The sequence below is a fragment of the Halictus rubicundus genome, chromosome 13 (assembly GCF_050948215.1).
Source record: "Halictus rubicundus isolate RS-2024b chromosome 13, iyHalRubi1_principal, whole genome shotgun sequence".
Taxonomy (NCBI): domain Eukaryota; kingdom Metazoa; phylum Arthropoda; class Insecta; order Hymenoptera; family Halictidae; genus Halictus; species Halictus rubicundus.
The window spans coordinates 7673217-7686390 of NC_135161.1; the positions used below are offsets into that span (position 1 = coordinate 7673217).

The 13174-nt window shown below is 39.3% G+C and overlaps 3 protein-coding genes across 22 annotated transcripts in view; all 3 read left to right on the forward strand.

Moving 5' to 3' along the window:
* The first annotated feature begins 128 nt into the window (after positions 1-128).
* On the forward strand, positions 129-3166 carry LOC143360245 (bifunctional peptidase and arginyl-hydroxylase JMJD5). 2 transcript variants are annotated; one of them, XM_076798930.1, is made up of 9 exons: positions 132-245; positions 317-332; positions 1008-1170; positions 1341-1485; positions 1565-1742; positions 1821-1985; positions 2066-2283; positions 2353-2505; positions 2725-3166. In XM_076798930.1, exons 3-9 carry the CDS (start codon positions 1034-1036, stop codon positions 2980-2982), a joined length of 1254 nt encoding a protein of 417 aa, XP_076655045.1. In that variant the 5' UTR covers positions 132-245; positions 317-332; positions 1008-1033; the 3' UTR covers positions 2983-3166. The 2 variants fall into 2 exon arrangements, with proteins under 2 accessions (XP_076655046.1, XP_076655045.1); XM_076798931.1 differs by lacking the exon at positions 317-332 and having other exon boundaries at positions 129-245.
* On the forward strand, positions 326-980 carry Alg14 (ALG14, UDP-N-acetylglucosaminyltransferase subunit). Its single transcript, XM_076798932.1, has one exon. The coding sequence runs from the start codon at positions 331-333 to the stop codon at positions 961-963; it is 633 nt and encodes a 210-aa protein (XP_076655047.1). The 5' UTR covers positions 326-330; the 3' UTR covers positions 964-980.
* Positions 3167-3315: 149 nt separating the features above from the next.
* The window catches only part of LOC143360240 (uncharacterized), a 40816-nt gene continuing 30957 nt past the window's right edge, over positions 3316-13174 (forward strand). For 18 of the 19 annotated variants that reach the window (XM_076798902.1, XM_076798910.1, XM_076798907.1 and 15 more), the window contains exons 1-9: positions 3316-3702; positions 9042-9143; positions 9698-9830; positions 9921-10084; positions 10197-10352; positions 10621-10749; positions 10833-11030; positions 11324-11620; positions 12245-12442. In XM_076798902.1, the coding sequence (XP_076655017.1) occupies positions 3595-3702; positions 9042-9143; positions 9698-9830; positions 9921-10084; positions 10197-10352; positions 10621-10749; positions 10833-11030; positions 11324-11620; positions 12245-12442 (1485 nt within the window). In that variant the 5' untranslated portion in view covers positions 3316-3594. Of the gene's footprint in view, positions 3703-6609; positions 6822-9041; positions 9144-9697; positions 9831-9920; positions 10085-10196; positions 10353-10620; positions 10750-10832; positions 11031-11323; positions 11621-12244; positions 12443-13174 lie in introns of those variants that run through there. The other variant, XM_076798906.1, reaches the window with a different exon arrangement.

Below are 13174 nucleotides of genomic sequence, written 5' to 3' on the forward strand. Positions count from 1 at the left end.
CTGAGTCTGCCGCCACGTGCAGATACAAATAAAGTTCCTCTTGCCAACATACACGTGCCTAGTTCTTTACCTGGATGGTAGGCCCCATACCTACAACTGTGAGAAGAGTTTACTATCTTATAAGTTACGTCAAAGTTACGGTGTGTCAACAAATGTGATTGATAAGAACATATTAATTGGACGCCTTAACATCGCGTCGTGAATATTCAGTCGTCGTATTAATTACGTCGCAGGTGTTTCGTCAGGTAAGAGCAGTCGATTCAGTGTATTAATTGTTAAAATGTTATTCATTGTGCTCTCATTGTAATTTTTGCAGGTTATATCGAGAGAATGTATGCAATACACTGTGCTCATATTTTTGTAGTTATTTGCGTGATGATTCTCACGAGAATATGTTTCGTGATATTTCGAACATTTAAGACAGAACGTACGCAAATTACTTCTGTTGACCGTGTGAAAACATTGATAATATTGGGATCTGGTGGACATACTGCCGAGATGATAAGAATTCTTAGTTATTTAGATTTTAAAAATTATTCACCGAGAACATATGTGCATGCTGATACAGATATGATGAGTGTCGAGAAAGTGAAGGAGCTAGAGAAAGATAATACGGATTATAGGATAATAAAAATTCGTAGGAGCAGAGAAATTCGTCAGTCATATTATACATCCATTTATACTACACTGTGCGCAACATTGGAGTCCATACCGCTTTTGTGGACAGAACGTCCACATTTGCTTTTGTGCAATGGTCCAGGCACTTGTGTCCCTTTGTGTATCATTATTTTTCTGTTTAAAGTGTTTTTCATTACACAAACTACCATAGTATTTATTGAAAGTTTCTGCAGAGTGCATACACTATCTTTAAGTGGGAAAATTTTGTATTACATAGCCGATTATCTGCTTGTACAGTGGCCGTCGTTAAGCAAACCTATGTACAAAAAAACAATTTATGTATGAGTAAAATAATTCTAATACAAAGTTTATTTCTCTTTTTTTTTTAGAAATACACCTTTGTAATTTTTGAATCATGGTTAAAGATATGTTTGTCGCAAGCCTGATTCCATGGGAGTTAATGGGAACCTTGCAGGATTGTTTACCCATTGAAATGAAAACACATTTGCTACCAATAACCACAAGACTGAAAGAATTCTGCGAAAACGAAATGTAAAGACCTTTCATATATACATCAGACTTAGTTCATTCTTAGAGTTGAAATTACATAATGAATACACATTCGGCTGCTTTTTATGCAACTAGTATAATCGTGTGAAAAAGAAAGCAAGATTTGAATCAGCAAATACGTATACAATTAATTATCTTTCTTTTTGTAACAGAGATTTATCGAAAAAGTGGGTAGACAGTTCACTAGTTTTAGTCGAAGCATGTTTGGACAAAACATGGGAAATATTAAATTCCGGTTATTGGAAGTATGTTCCAATAGAGTACCGATATTGTTATTCATTATGTACTATTTTAAAGGTATTTTAATAGTTAGACTTCTACAGAAGATTGTTGTATAGTAAATACTGATATATAAGTTAAAATTATGACTTAATAGGCTGTATTACTCGAGATTCAACATCATAAGAACAATGACAATAACTTCTTGGACAACGTGACACTGTTAAAAAGTATCGTGCAACAAATTGACAAGGGTATTTTATTGGGATCACCGCTTCCTAATGCGCCTGACTTATTACCAACGATTGCTTCACAGTTAAACAATTGTAGTATCTGTATGTATTACAATAATATAATTCATTGTATAATAAAGTATTCATTGTATAATAAAATATTCATTGTAACATTTTCAGCACAAGTATCGAAAGCATCATCTTTAAAGGAATTGATCGGTGGCTTCGAGAGTATAGTTGATGTTACACTTCCTGGATTTAAGAACATTTCCGAGTACAATGAACCATCGATGGAATTCTTTTACAAAAAAATGTTTATGCCCAAGGTTCCAGCAATACTGAAAGGTGATTAAAAAATTTTTTGAAATTAATCTACTTAAAAATTCATTTATTCTGCTTTTAATGGATTGACTTCATAATTCTAGATTGCATTAAACATTGGAGAGCTTTGGAGCAATGGCAAAATATCAATTATCTAAGCAAAGTAGCGGGACATCGAACAGTGCCCATCGAAATTGGGTCACGATACACCGACGAAGACTGGACCCAGCAACTTGTTCTCTTTTCCGAATTTTTACAAAATCATATATTGTCGAAGCACGATAGAATCGGGTACTTGGCTCAACATCAACTATTCGAACAGGTTTTCATATATTCTTGTAAATTTATCAAGAAGCTGCTCTAATCTAAAACCGTGTGATAACGATTTCAGATTCCTGAATTAAAAGACGACTTTGCAATACCCGAGTATTGTAATTTTACTGACAACGAGGAAGTGGAACAGCCAGACGTAAATGCGTGGTTTGGACCCAGTGGGACCGTTTCGCCATTGCACTTTGATCCGAAAAATAATCTGCTGTGTCAGGTACGAAATTAATTTTTTTCGATAAATTAAATCTTCCGTATAAATTGAATTTACAGCTTACGATTTCTTGTTTACGAATACATTAATATGCTTGATAATCTGAAAGTCGAAAGTACGTGAGCGAAGAATAGGCACAGCGCGAAAATAAACAATATATGTTTTTTTCTCGAGACAAAATAGATGTTTATACTTTAAGTTATTGTGTTCTTTGACTTTTAGGTTTTTGGATATAAAAGAGTTATCTTGTACGATCCAAAAGATTCGTCTAATTTGTATCCATATGATACACGGTTACTTAACAACACTGCACAAGTAGACCCTTTAAATCCAAACTACGAGCAGTGGCCAAATTTTCGAAAGGCCACAGGGTTCGTGAGTTACTTGAAACCCGGAGAAATGCTTTATATTCCTCCAGAATGGTGGCATCATGTAACCGCTTTAACTCCGAGCTTTTCCATAAGCTTCTGGTGGAATTAAGCGTGATAAATGAATGACATTAGCATAAGTAAACGAATACAGAAACGTATTACATATAAGTACCTTTTGGTCAAAATACCTGTGATACTATGGACAAATAAAATATGTTGCGATTTAAATAATATACTTGTGAAGTCAATGCGTTCAGTTAGGAGCGACCATTTTACAATAAATATTGGAGCATTATAGTCACCGTTTTCAAAATGACTAGAAAAATATCCTACTTTTCTCTTGAACATAGCGAAATCTATTCTAATCCTTTTACCGAGCTGAGTTCTTTAATTTTCAATTAGCAGTCACCAAGAATTGTTAATTAAACGCGTTTTGGGCTTGTGTAAATTATCCTTTAACCCTTTTAACCCGCAGGGGTTAATTATGAACGAGAAGATCGAGTGTAAACTTGAATTTTCGTTTCTGAAGCGGGTGTTTTTAGCGAGTGAATTAACATTCGGAGTCGAATGGAATGTTTTTGTAAAAAATGAACTGTTATCAGCGGGTTCGAGCGATTTAAATAAAATAGGTGTACACAAACCGCTAACGCAAATGTAGCACAAAAGCGTGTATGAGAATAAAACACAATGCTATAAATAACACCTGACCTACGTTTTCAGTATGGGGCGTAGAAAATATACGTATATGCAAAGTCTGTCAAACGAAACACACAGTTATTATTTGGGAATGACGACAGAGGAAGCATTTCCGCCGATCATTAGGCTCCAGGTAAAAATGTGTGCTATAATACTTGTCAAACAATTTTTTACGCATACCCGTAGTCGCGTTTCTGTATCGACACTTGCTCCGTATACTTGAAACAATGCTTTCTCTGCATTTATGTCACCTCAGGTGAAAGAAGTTTTAACAAATTTTCAAAGAAAAAATGCGATTGTGGAACCGATGGTTTCAGTGTTGTCCCTGTGCGAATACAAAGTCACGGCGATCGAAATGCTTCGACGGATAAATTTTTCTACGATGTGACATAACAATAAAATATTGAACAGATTTTTCGATCGGGGATTTGATAGTGCATCCAATGTGATAATATAGCGTGTCAGTTAAAATCACACAGTATTTACACATGTCGTAATATTGGCTAAATCCCAGTATTTAAGAAGTTCATAAATATTTTTAGAAAATCCACATAAACAGCATATTAATTTAATCGGTGAGACCACAGTGTGAAAATATGATTTTTGCAGAAATAACAGTTTTATACAGATCGGAAGATTCGTATAATAATTTGTACAGATCAAAAAGAGAGCAGAATGCTGCAAATAATTTTTCAACACAGTATACAGACATCAATTATTTATTATTTCTAAATCATTGCCGATGGCAATATTTATTTCAAGCATTTTTCTTTTAAAGCACAACACATATATTTGTTCAGTGCTTCAAAACGTATCGTTTGATTAAATGTAACAATACTAATAAACAACTGTTTACTGGATGTATTTTATAACTTTCTTCAACCCATCACGTCGTTGTAATTTCATCGTGATTCTTTTAATTACAAAAGAATGAAAGATCAATGAACGTAGATGAACCATGTTTATTAGAAATATTCTAGTTATTTTGAACACCTGAGAAGCTGTTTTATATTGGTTCGCAAAACGCTTCCGGTTCCAACTTTAAATTATTTATAATTCGTGGCACTGTCTTCCGAAATACCCAAAAAAATAAATACACGCATATACATTCAAACTACATTATCAATTGAACTATAAATCGAAACTAAATGCAACTTGCATAGGGGGTTGAGACGAGCTCAGTCGACTATGAAATTAATTCAGAAAGTTGAAATTTATTTATGGTTTTGACTCTCGAGGAATATTAGCTTTGTTCGCTCGATACTCGAATTTTCGCACAGAGTTCCCTCGACAAATGGTTCCCACCAAACGAAAGACCTCTATTTTCGACTTATTTTCACAGTTAGTCAATTATACCACCCCTATCACAACCGGAAGTTATCCGAGCGCGTCCGACAAACTTTCAAATTCAATTTCCTCGAGCACGGGGCCTGGCACCGAACGAACTAACCCCGCTCTTATTTCTCCCCGTAGATTCATGCAGGACGCTCATTATTCGCTGCTTAATAATTAATTGCACTCAGCGATTAAATACCCTCCGATTTTAACCTCCAACGGAATAATTGATTCCCGACTAATTTAAGTTTAAGCTTAATACTGAAAGTAGCATTTCGCTGGAGTCTTGCGTTTAGCGTTGCTTGCATTTAATGTTTATTTATCGCTGCGCCTACGAGCCCATTAACCCGGAAGTATTTCAAGTTTACTTCCCACCAGGTCCAAAGAAACTGTGGACTCAACATTTTTGTATCAAGTATAGAAAGGAAAATATTTATATTTCATTTTATATATCCTGTCCGTTAAGGATTAATATAATTAATTAGAAACAAATAGAAATGGAGGGTGTTGTTAGAGATGAAAGTAGTAATTCTGATTTTTTCTTATAATGCTGAAATATGAAGTTCTTTTACTTGTAGTCATTTTTGCACTTAAATATATTTAAAAAAAAAAATAGTTTGGTGATAAAGGCCTTCTTTTCTTATGATGCAAATGGGTTAATCCGAACTCTGGTTTCATCCGCTCACTTTATCAATCGCTGTACACAGGTGTGATACAAAGCTTGGCGATCAGAAATGTCGCCGGGTCGTTGCTGGACTGCGGAACTTTATGCAAATTTCTGTTTTCACATCAGAAGACATTCGGACAAACTTTTCTGAGTCAAGACGTTCCGAATAAAACGATTAGGCTCCTCCTGGCGAAACCGCAAGTTCCCTCAGCCTCTGAGACGGTGTATTGGTTTATCATTTTCGAAAAATCGACTTTCCTCTTTTTACACTTTCTTTAGCGTCGCAGAATAGGTGTGCGAAATTACACGACTGCCATACCGATCGACAAACAACTTTATTTCCGGAATGTTTTTCAAAATATACCCCACAAATAAAAAGACATAGCTCGTGTGATTCTGATTATTTTCGCCTGGAAAAAATCGCACACGTGCTACCGATACCAACGAATAAGCGTGCAAAATCGCGATGTTGGAGGTTCGATAATTTTCGCCGAAAAAATTTCTAAAAATTCCTGGAAAAACAGCCCCGGTAACCGGGTACACCCGTTAATCTTCTTCCACGGTTCCCAAAACCCCTAGCAGTAATTCCGACCTGTTAATCATTAGGATTTGCATGCCGAGGGACACGCACCCTTTACCGTAGCCCTTCACCTCCTATCCGTCATCTATTTTTCTCTCGTGTCGGAAATTGTTTACAGCTCCGTCGGTACAACTCGTGCATGTCGTGTGTGTGTGTGTGTCACCGGGTTCGAGTCTTGCGTGTACAAGAAGGGGGAAGGGGTTGCGGGGGTACGAAGACGAACTAAGAATGCACCGTGCGTCCCCGCATACGTACACCCTCGCGCGAATAGCGCTTGCGCACCCCCCTCCCTCCCCCGGCCCGTGCGGCACGATAAAGAACGTCTCGGTCGCCTTGTCTCCGATCAGAGAAGGACAGGTGCGAGGGTTGATCCAGCCGAGGGGTGGCGGCGAAGAAGAAAGGGGACAGCCCCGATGCAACCCCTGTTTTTCCCGTAATCGTTGCCGCTCGATTCTGCGCCTTGGCCTGTCGTACGGGGGCGGCTCCTATACTCCTGTTTGCGTTCGGCGTTACTCGAGGAACGCATGAATGGTGATTTGACGGTGCGCGAACGAACGGGACCGACGAAAAACAAAAGCCTCCGGGTAACTATCTGTGTCCGGCGAGTGCCTGGACAGGTGAGAAAGTCGAGAGTCACCGGGTGAAGATGGTCACGGACACCGCCAGCCAGGTAACTCGCTTTCTCTCGCTCACTCTCACTCTCTCTTTCTCTCTCTCTCTCTCTCTCTTTCTCTTTCTCTCTTTGTCGGCACACCTGCGTGTGTGCCGGGGGTGTCTTCTCTCTCTCCGTTTGCCGGTGTGTTGTTTCGTTTCGCCCCCGGTGAGAAGGGTGTGAACGCGACACCATCGGGATCCAGGGTGCACCCTGGAAACCCCTATCGATCCCCAGGCAACCAGGAAATCTTCCCGAGAATTTCGAGTATAGTTTTCGAAGTCTCGTAGAGGGTGGTTTCCCTCTCTGTCAAGTTTCCCCGTATTCGCGACACCGGGACCTTCGGGGGTGGGGATGGTTACGAGATATACAGGCTATAGAGATTGCTATAGAGGAAGAAGAGGTTTCATAAGCCGGCTGCTGCTGCCGTACGAATGCTGCAGCAACATCAATCGTTCCGAAGCTGATATGTTGCTCAACCACCACGGAATAATGATCGTTATCAATCACGATTGATCGGGATCGCTGGATCGTGGGGATCTTCGGGTATTCGGGGGGAAATCGGCTGGATAACCTTTAAGGGACGGCGGTCGGGGTGGGTTTGAATATTCCGGGGGGCTGGATGTATAGCTTCTTTAATTTTCATGTTTAATGTTTGTTCGTTTGGTGTATCCGATACGTGTCCTTCTTTCAAGGTGAAAGACGGAAATTGTGTTCCGCGTTTCGTGTCGAATTTGTCTTTTTCTGACAGTTGCAGGAGGCTAATAGAAATTTCCCTCTTCGATCGTTTTGTTGTAATTTTAACGTTAGGTTTATGGAGTAAAAATTACTATTCTATGTTATTTTCTGGAAATAACGGGAATTTATCTGTCGAAATTTTTAGCTATTCCTTTTTATAGCATATACCCAAAGAAAAACCCTTTGCACTCGAGTGGTGACCCTGAAGCGCCACCAGAAATTGTTGTGGCATTATTTCAAACAAATCACAAAAAATATTACAAAATATTTGTACAAAATTACAAAATTTGTATTTAATAGATTACTAACCATTCAAATATTATACGTGGAAATCGGATCAGTTTCGTATGAATAAAATGAAAATATTCCAAGAAAAATGTAGTTTTAGAATTAAAATAGCGCCGAGTGCAAAGGGTTAATGTAATTTAATAATTTCAGTAGTTGTTAATTAAAAATATTAGAATCCGTCATTTTGACGGGTCCCGTGAACCTAGTGTATCAGTGCTTTGAAATTCGCAAGTTTTTGGGAAAAATTCACCACGGGATTTTTAATTTGTTCAGTGCTAAATGCAGCTTTGTCTTTTTTTCTCTTTGTCAGACGTATCTTCCTGTGAAATGGCGAGGATTTAATTGTGTTCATGTTAGCATGTATTTTGTTAGCAATAACCAGCCTTCTCGTTCCGCGCGTTTATGGTGAAAGTGCGGATTTCTCTGCAAGATAAAAATGAATTAATTGTTTATCAATTTTCATCGATAAATGTTTCCGCCGTTCCGCACAAGGTCCGCAGTCTAGTGATAAATCGGTGCGGAATTTGTTGCACATGCAACGCTCGCCGGAGGACGATAGTATAATTAGTTAAAATTCCCCACATGTAAATCGACACCCTTCTGACATACACACACACACGTTTGTTTCTAGAACCTGCGTGGATGTTGCGTCGTCTATAAGTATTACAGCACGTAATTGCGACTTACTATGTCGATTATACAGGGTGTTTCGTTTGTCCGCCTTGATACCCCTCCGTTGTTTCTCGTAAAGGTGTATACCCGGGAAAACATTAATTAACTCGTACGAAATTTATGGTGTACTAAAAAGAACGATTCCTTCAATTAAATCGCCTTTCGTACGCAATTTTATACGCATTGTTTATAAACCTGGTTCGCAATTGATCGATGTACTTTCGGACATTTTTCGGATGCGTTAAATTCGATAAATTGCGGAAGAAATAATTTAAGGGTTGTTTCAACCACCGCACGGTTCCGCGGACGCAGATGATTCTCTGGATGCTGAAGAACGTTTGATTCTAGGGTTTAGAGGGTTGAGATATTTGAACATCGCTTGATTGTCCCCGATATTACGTAAAATCGTGGTTTCCGGGGCTCACGTGGACGAAATCGAGGACTCCTCAGGATGGTAGGAGGGTGTTTAATGTAACAGCCCTGGAAAGTTGAAGTGTGAAGGTTGCGGCTCTTAATTAATTCATTCTGTTTTCGGCGCAGGCTGACGACACGACAGCATTCCTTCGCGCTGCTCGGTCTGGAAACCTTGAGAAAGTGGTCGAATTCCTCAACACCGACTTAGATATTAATACAGCGAATTTGGTGAGTAACAATATAAATAACACAAGCGTGTTCCTGTTGTAACGGTTGAATTATTTTTCTATCTCTGTCGGCGAGTTACCCTGAAGCGTTTCGCCTGGAAACTTTGCTTCAAGTAGATACAGTCAGCGATGGACAGACACGCGAACCAATTTAATTGGTCAGACTCAAAAACCGTGGAAATCAAAACGATTTGTAGAACGCGCTAGGAGAAATTTAAACAGAAACTGCCATTTCAATCTCGAAACGGACAAATCTCAATCATTTTGTTTATCCGATAATTATTAAATAAATCCAGTGATCGAGAGCACAAATTCTGGCAAATTCTATTTGAATTTTCGCGTGGATTTCGTAGAATCCAATTGGTTTCGAATAATAGTAGAGGATCTTGATTAACATGAATTTATCTGAATAGAACTTAGAAATATATATTTTTTTTAATTATTTCGTGCAATTTTGAGAGAATTGAGTAAATCTTATCGATTCAGTTAGTGAGGGAAGTATGAATTTTTATTTGGACAATGATTGTTACAATAATCGTGTGTTTCGTGTTCCAGAATGGTTTAAATGCTTTACACTTAGCATCGAAAGATGGCCACGTCGAGATAGTAACAGAGTTGTTGAAAAGAGGCGCCAAGGTTGATGCAGCCACGAAAAAGGGCAACACCGCGTTGCATATAGCTTCCCTAGGTAATTATCTTCGTCGTGAAAACTGTAGATTTTTATACTGAAATTTCATGGAACCGCTAAGATCCATTAATTTGTTTGGTCCGTTCGCAGCCGGCCAAGAGGAAATAGTTAATATTCTCATTCAGTATGGAGCCGCAGTTAATATTCAATCGCAAAATGGCTTCACGCCTTTGTACATGGCCGCTCAAGAGAATCACGATCAAGTCGTCAAGGTGTTGCTGAGCAATGGAGCCAATCAGAGCCTCGCGACCGAGGTAAACAATTCTACAACATGCAATCTTCCCTAACTTCAAGAGACCACGAGTCGAGCAATAAAAATCTGAAGTTGCGCGAACGTTTCTCAACGAAGTTGTCGCCATTTTGCAGGATGGATTCACGCCTCTTGCTGTGGCGATGCAGCAAGGGCACGACAAAGTTGTCAGCGTGCTCCTGGAGAATGATTCAAAAGGGAAAGTCAGGCTACCGGCGCTGCACATCGCTGCCAAAAAGAACGACTGCAAAGCCGCCGATTTGCTGCTACAGGTGGCAAATTAACAAATTTATCCGCACGGGGCCGTTCAATGCACAAATGGCGCCAGTCGAAATATTAGATATGGAGAAATTGAGTAAAAAGTTCTATAAAACGCAATAATATCGGAAGATGTTACGCTTATCTCGTGCAATTTATTTAACGATACCCTGAATATCAATATTGACCACTTTTGCATTGAACGGCCCATACATGCTAATTCAGTAGACAAATTGATATGTTCTGAAATTACTACTTCTTCCTACTATTCTTTTTCCTCAGAACGACCATAAACCCGACGTCACTTCGAAAAGTGGTTTCACACCTTTACATATCGCATCTCATTACGGATACGAGGAGATAGCTCGTTTGTTAATAAAACGTGGCGCCGATGTGAATTATTTAGCAAAGGTAGCACGCCGATTTTATATTTTCATCGAGGGTACAGTATGCTACGAACGAGATCGACTAACTCTCTTTCTTTCCCTTAACAGCACAATATAAGCCCGTTACATGTCGCCGCGAAATGGGGTAAAAACAATATGGTGAAAGTATTATTAGAAAATTCTGCACAAATCGATGCTAAAACTAGGGACGGCTTAACGCCGCTTCATTGTGCAGCTAGATCTGGACATGAACAAGTGATCATCACGCTTCTCGAACACTCTGCGCCTATCAGTGCGCGAACGAAAGTACGTAGAACACTGTCAACGATCAACACCGGCTCTCAGAAATTAGTATATTCATGTTAAAAAGATTACACGCTAGCTGAACCTCTATGCTCTCACACTGCATTGACCGTTTGTGCTCGGAGTTGTTTCGATTCTAAAACCAAATTTCTCTTCCGAATGTTTCCATTTTATCTTTAACCTAGTTTCAAATTTTTGTGATCTAATTTACGTATAAAAAAGTTATATCATATTCCGATACCATATGAAATTATGCATAAAATCCTCAGTCTAATCACGACTTGTGCTTTTCGCAGAATGGTCTCGCGCCGTTGCACATGGCATCGCAAGGGGATCACGTGGACGCGGCGAGAGTATTGTTGTATCACCGTGCCCCCGTCGACGAGGTGACAATCGATTATTTAACATCGCTCCACGTCGCCGCGCATTGTGGGCACGTTAGGGTCGCGAAATTGCTCCTCGATCGAAAAGCCGACCCGAATGCACGCGCGTTGAACGGCTTCACGCCGTTGCATATCGCCTGCAAGAAGAACAAAATCAAAGTCGTCGAGCTGTTGTTGAAACACGGAGCGTCCATCGAGTCTACGACAGAGGTAATCGGAGATGTCCGAGTCGCACGCACTGTGTTCCCTTAGTTGTGCATGCACCTTGATTCCAACTTGCATTCTCGATGCATTGTCCCGAAGAAAAGTGGACATCGAGACGCATCGGAGACTTTCAAAGTATTTCTTAACTAGGAGGAAACTTTTTTTGACTTGGAGGCTACTATACTATATCTGTGCAATTGAACACTTGCTCTGTTTGAGAGTTTCAACCCTCCTGTCCTACAAGAAATGTTTACGTCAACTGAAAAGTAGCTTCACATGTTTAACTTCCATTTCATCGAATCGAGCTTGGTAGAATATTTCAGTGTATTTGTTCATGTACGTAGTATTGTCGCAGTGTACAGAATCTAATCTATCTAATACTAATAGAAAGAGACAGGACGAACGATTTTAACTTGATCAGGATCGGTGAATTATTTTTCTTTGTTTAAAGACTGGTTAATAAATGCTGTGTTTTGCTCGATAACAGATATGGTTGTTTTTATGTGTGGTACATGTTAGCGTTAAGTGTTTGGATATGTTTGTGCATAGTCCACGGATGTGTATTGCATTCTGGAAGGAGGAGGAGCTATTTGTCTTACTGTGTTAATGAAACGTGTCTATATTTTACAGTCTGGACTGACTCCGTTGCATGTGGCCAGTTTTATGGGATGTATGAATATCGTGATATTTCTACTGCAACATGAGGCGAATCCCGACGTGCCCACTGTTAGGGGCGAAACACCGCTGCACCTGGCAGCTAGGGCTAATCAGACAGACATTATTCGAATTTTATTAAGAAACGGAGCTAAAGTCGATGCTCGCGCACGGGTAAGTCATTGAATCATCTAGCCCGAAGACACGTGAGTCTTTCAACCAATTATTCGACCCGTACCCATGGGAATCTCCGTTGAACATCGCGGAACACCATTGATATCTGACACCTTCAATATCTCGTAAACCATTCAAGATAGAAGAAAAATTCTTATTATAAAAGTTGCTTGGTATAAGAAGGAACACAGCCTGGTATACACACCTTCCCTGTTTGTGGCATCATAGAGGACATTTGAAGGTCAACATAATTTTTTAACAAAATTGTGGAGCAGATTTTTAGACGTTCGAGTAGTTCTTTGAACACCGAGTAACTTTTATTTGAAACGTTTTTCAAAATTTCGCACGTACATAAAGTTACAGGGTCGTAACGCTTAAGGGATGAAACCACCCCTATCGTTCAAACCGCCGTAACTTTTCGCGAGTGTGGAATTTTGGAAAATGTTTCGAACAAAAGTTTATCGGTTTCGTAATTACTATAAGGGTACACAAAAATTTGCCCTATGATTTGCTTAAAAAAATTAGGATGACCTTGAAGTCTCCTCTATAATGATGGAGACAATCTGTTTACACCCAACGGTGTCTCCTTCTTTACTAAACAACTTTTGTACCAATAATTTTTCCACGTTGTCAATTGTTTACGAGATGTTTTGTACAATAAGCGACATCATCACGGAATGATAACACATATAAATAACATGCACATACAAATAAACATTTACTCAGTTGTTT

Bases quoted from the DNA above. Each gene is read 5' to 3' on its own strand.
- LOC143360245 (XM_076798931.1), top strand. From the start codon at position 1,034: ATGGTTAAAGATATGTTTGTCGCAAGCCTGATTCCATGGGAGTTAATG. The intron at 1,743-1,820 runs GTATGTATTACA...TAACATTTTCAG, and splicing joins GTTAAACAATTGTAGTATCT to CACAAGTATCGAAAGCATCA. The intron at 2,506-2,724 runs GTACGAAATTAA...TTTGACTTTTAG, and splicing joins AAAATAATCTGCTGTGTCAG to GTTTTTGGATATAAAAGAGT.
- Alg14 (XM_076798932.1), top strand. From the start codon at position 331: ATGTATGCAATACACTGTGCTCATATTTTTGTAGTTATTTGCGTGATG.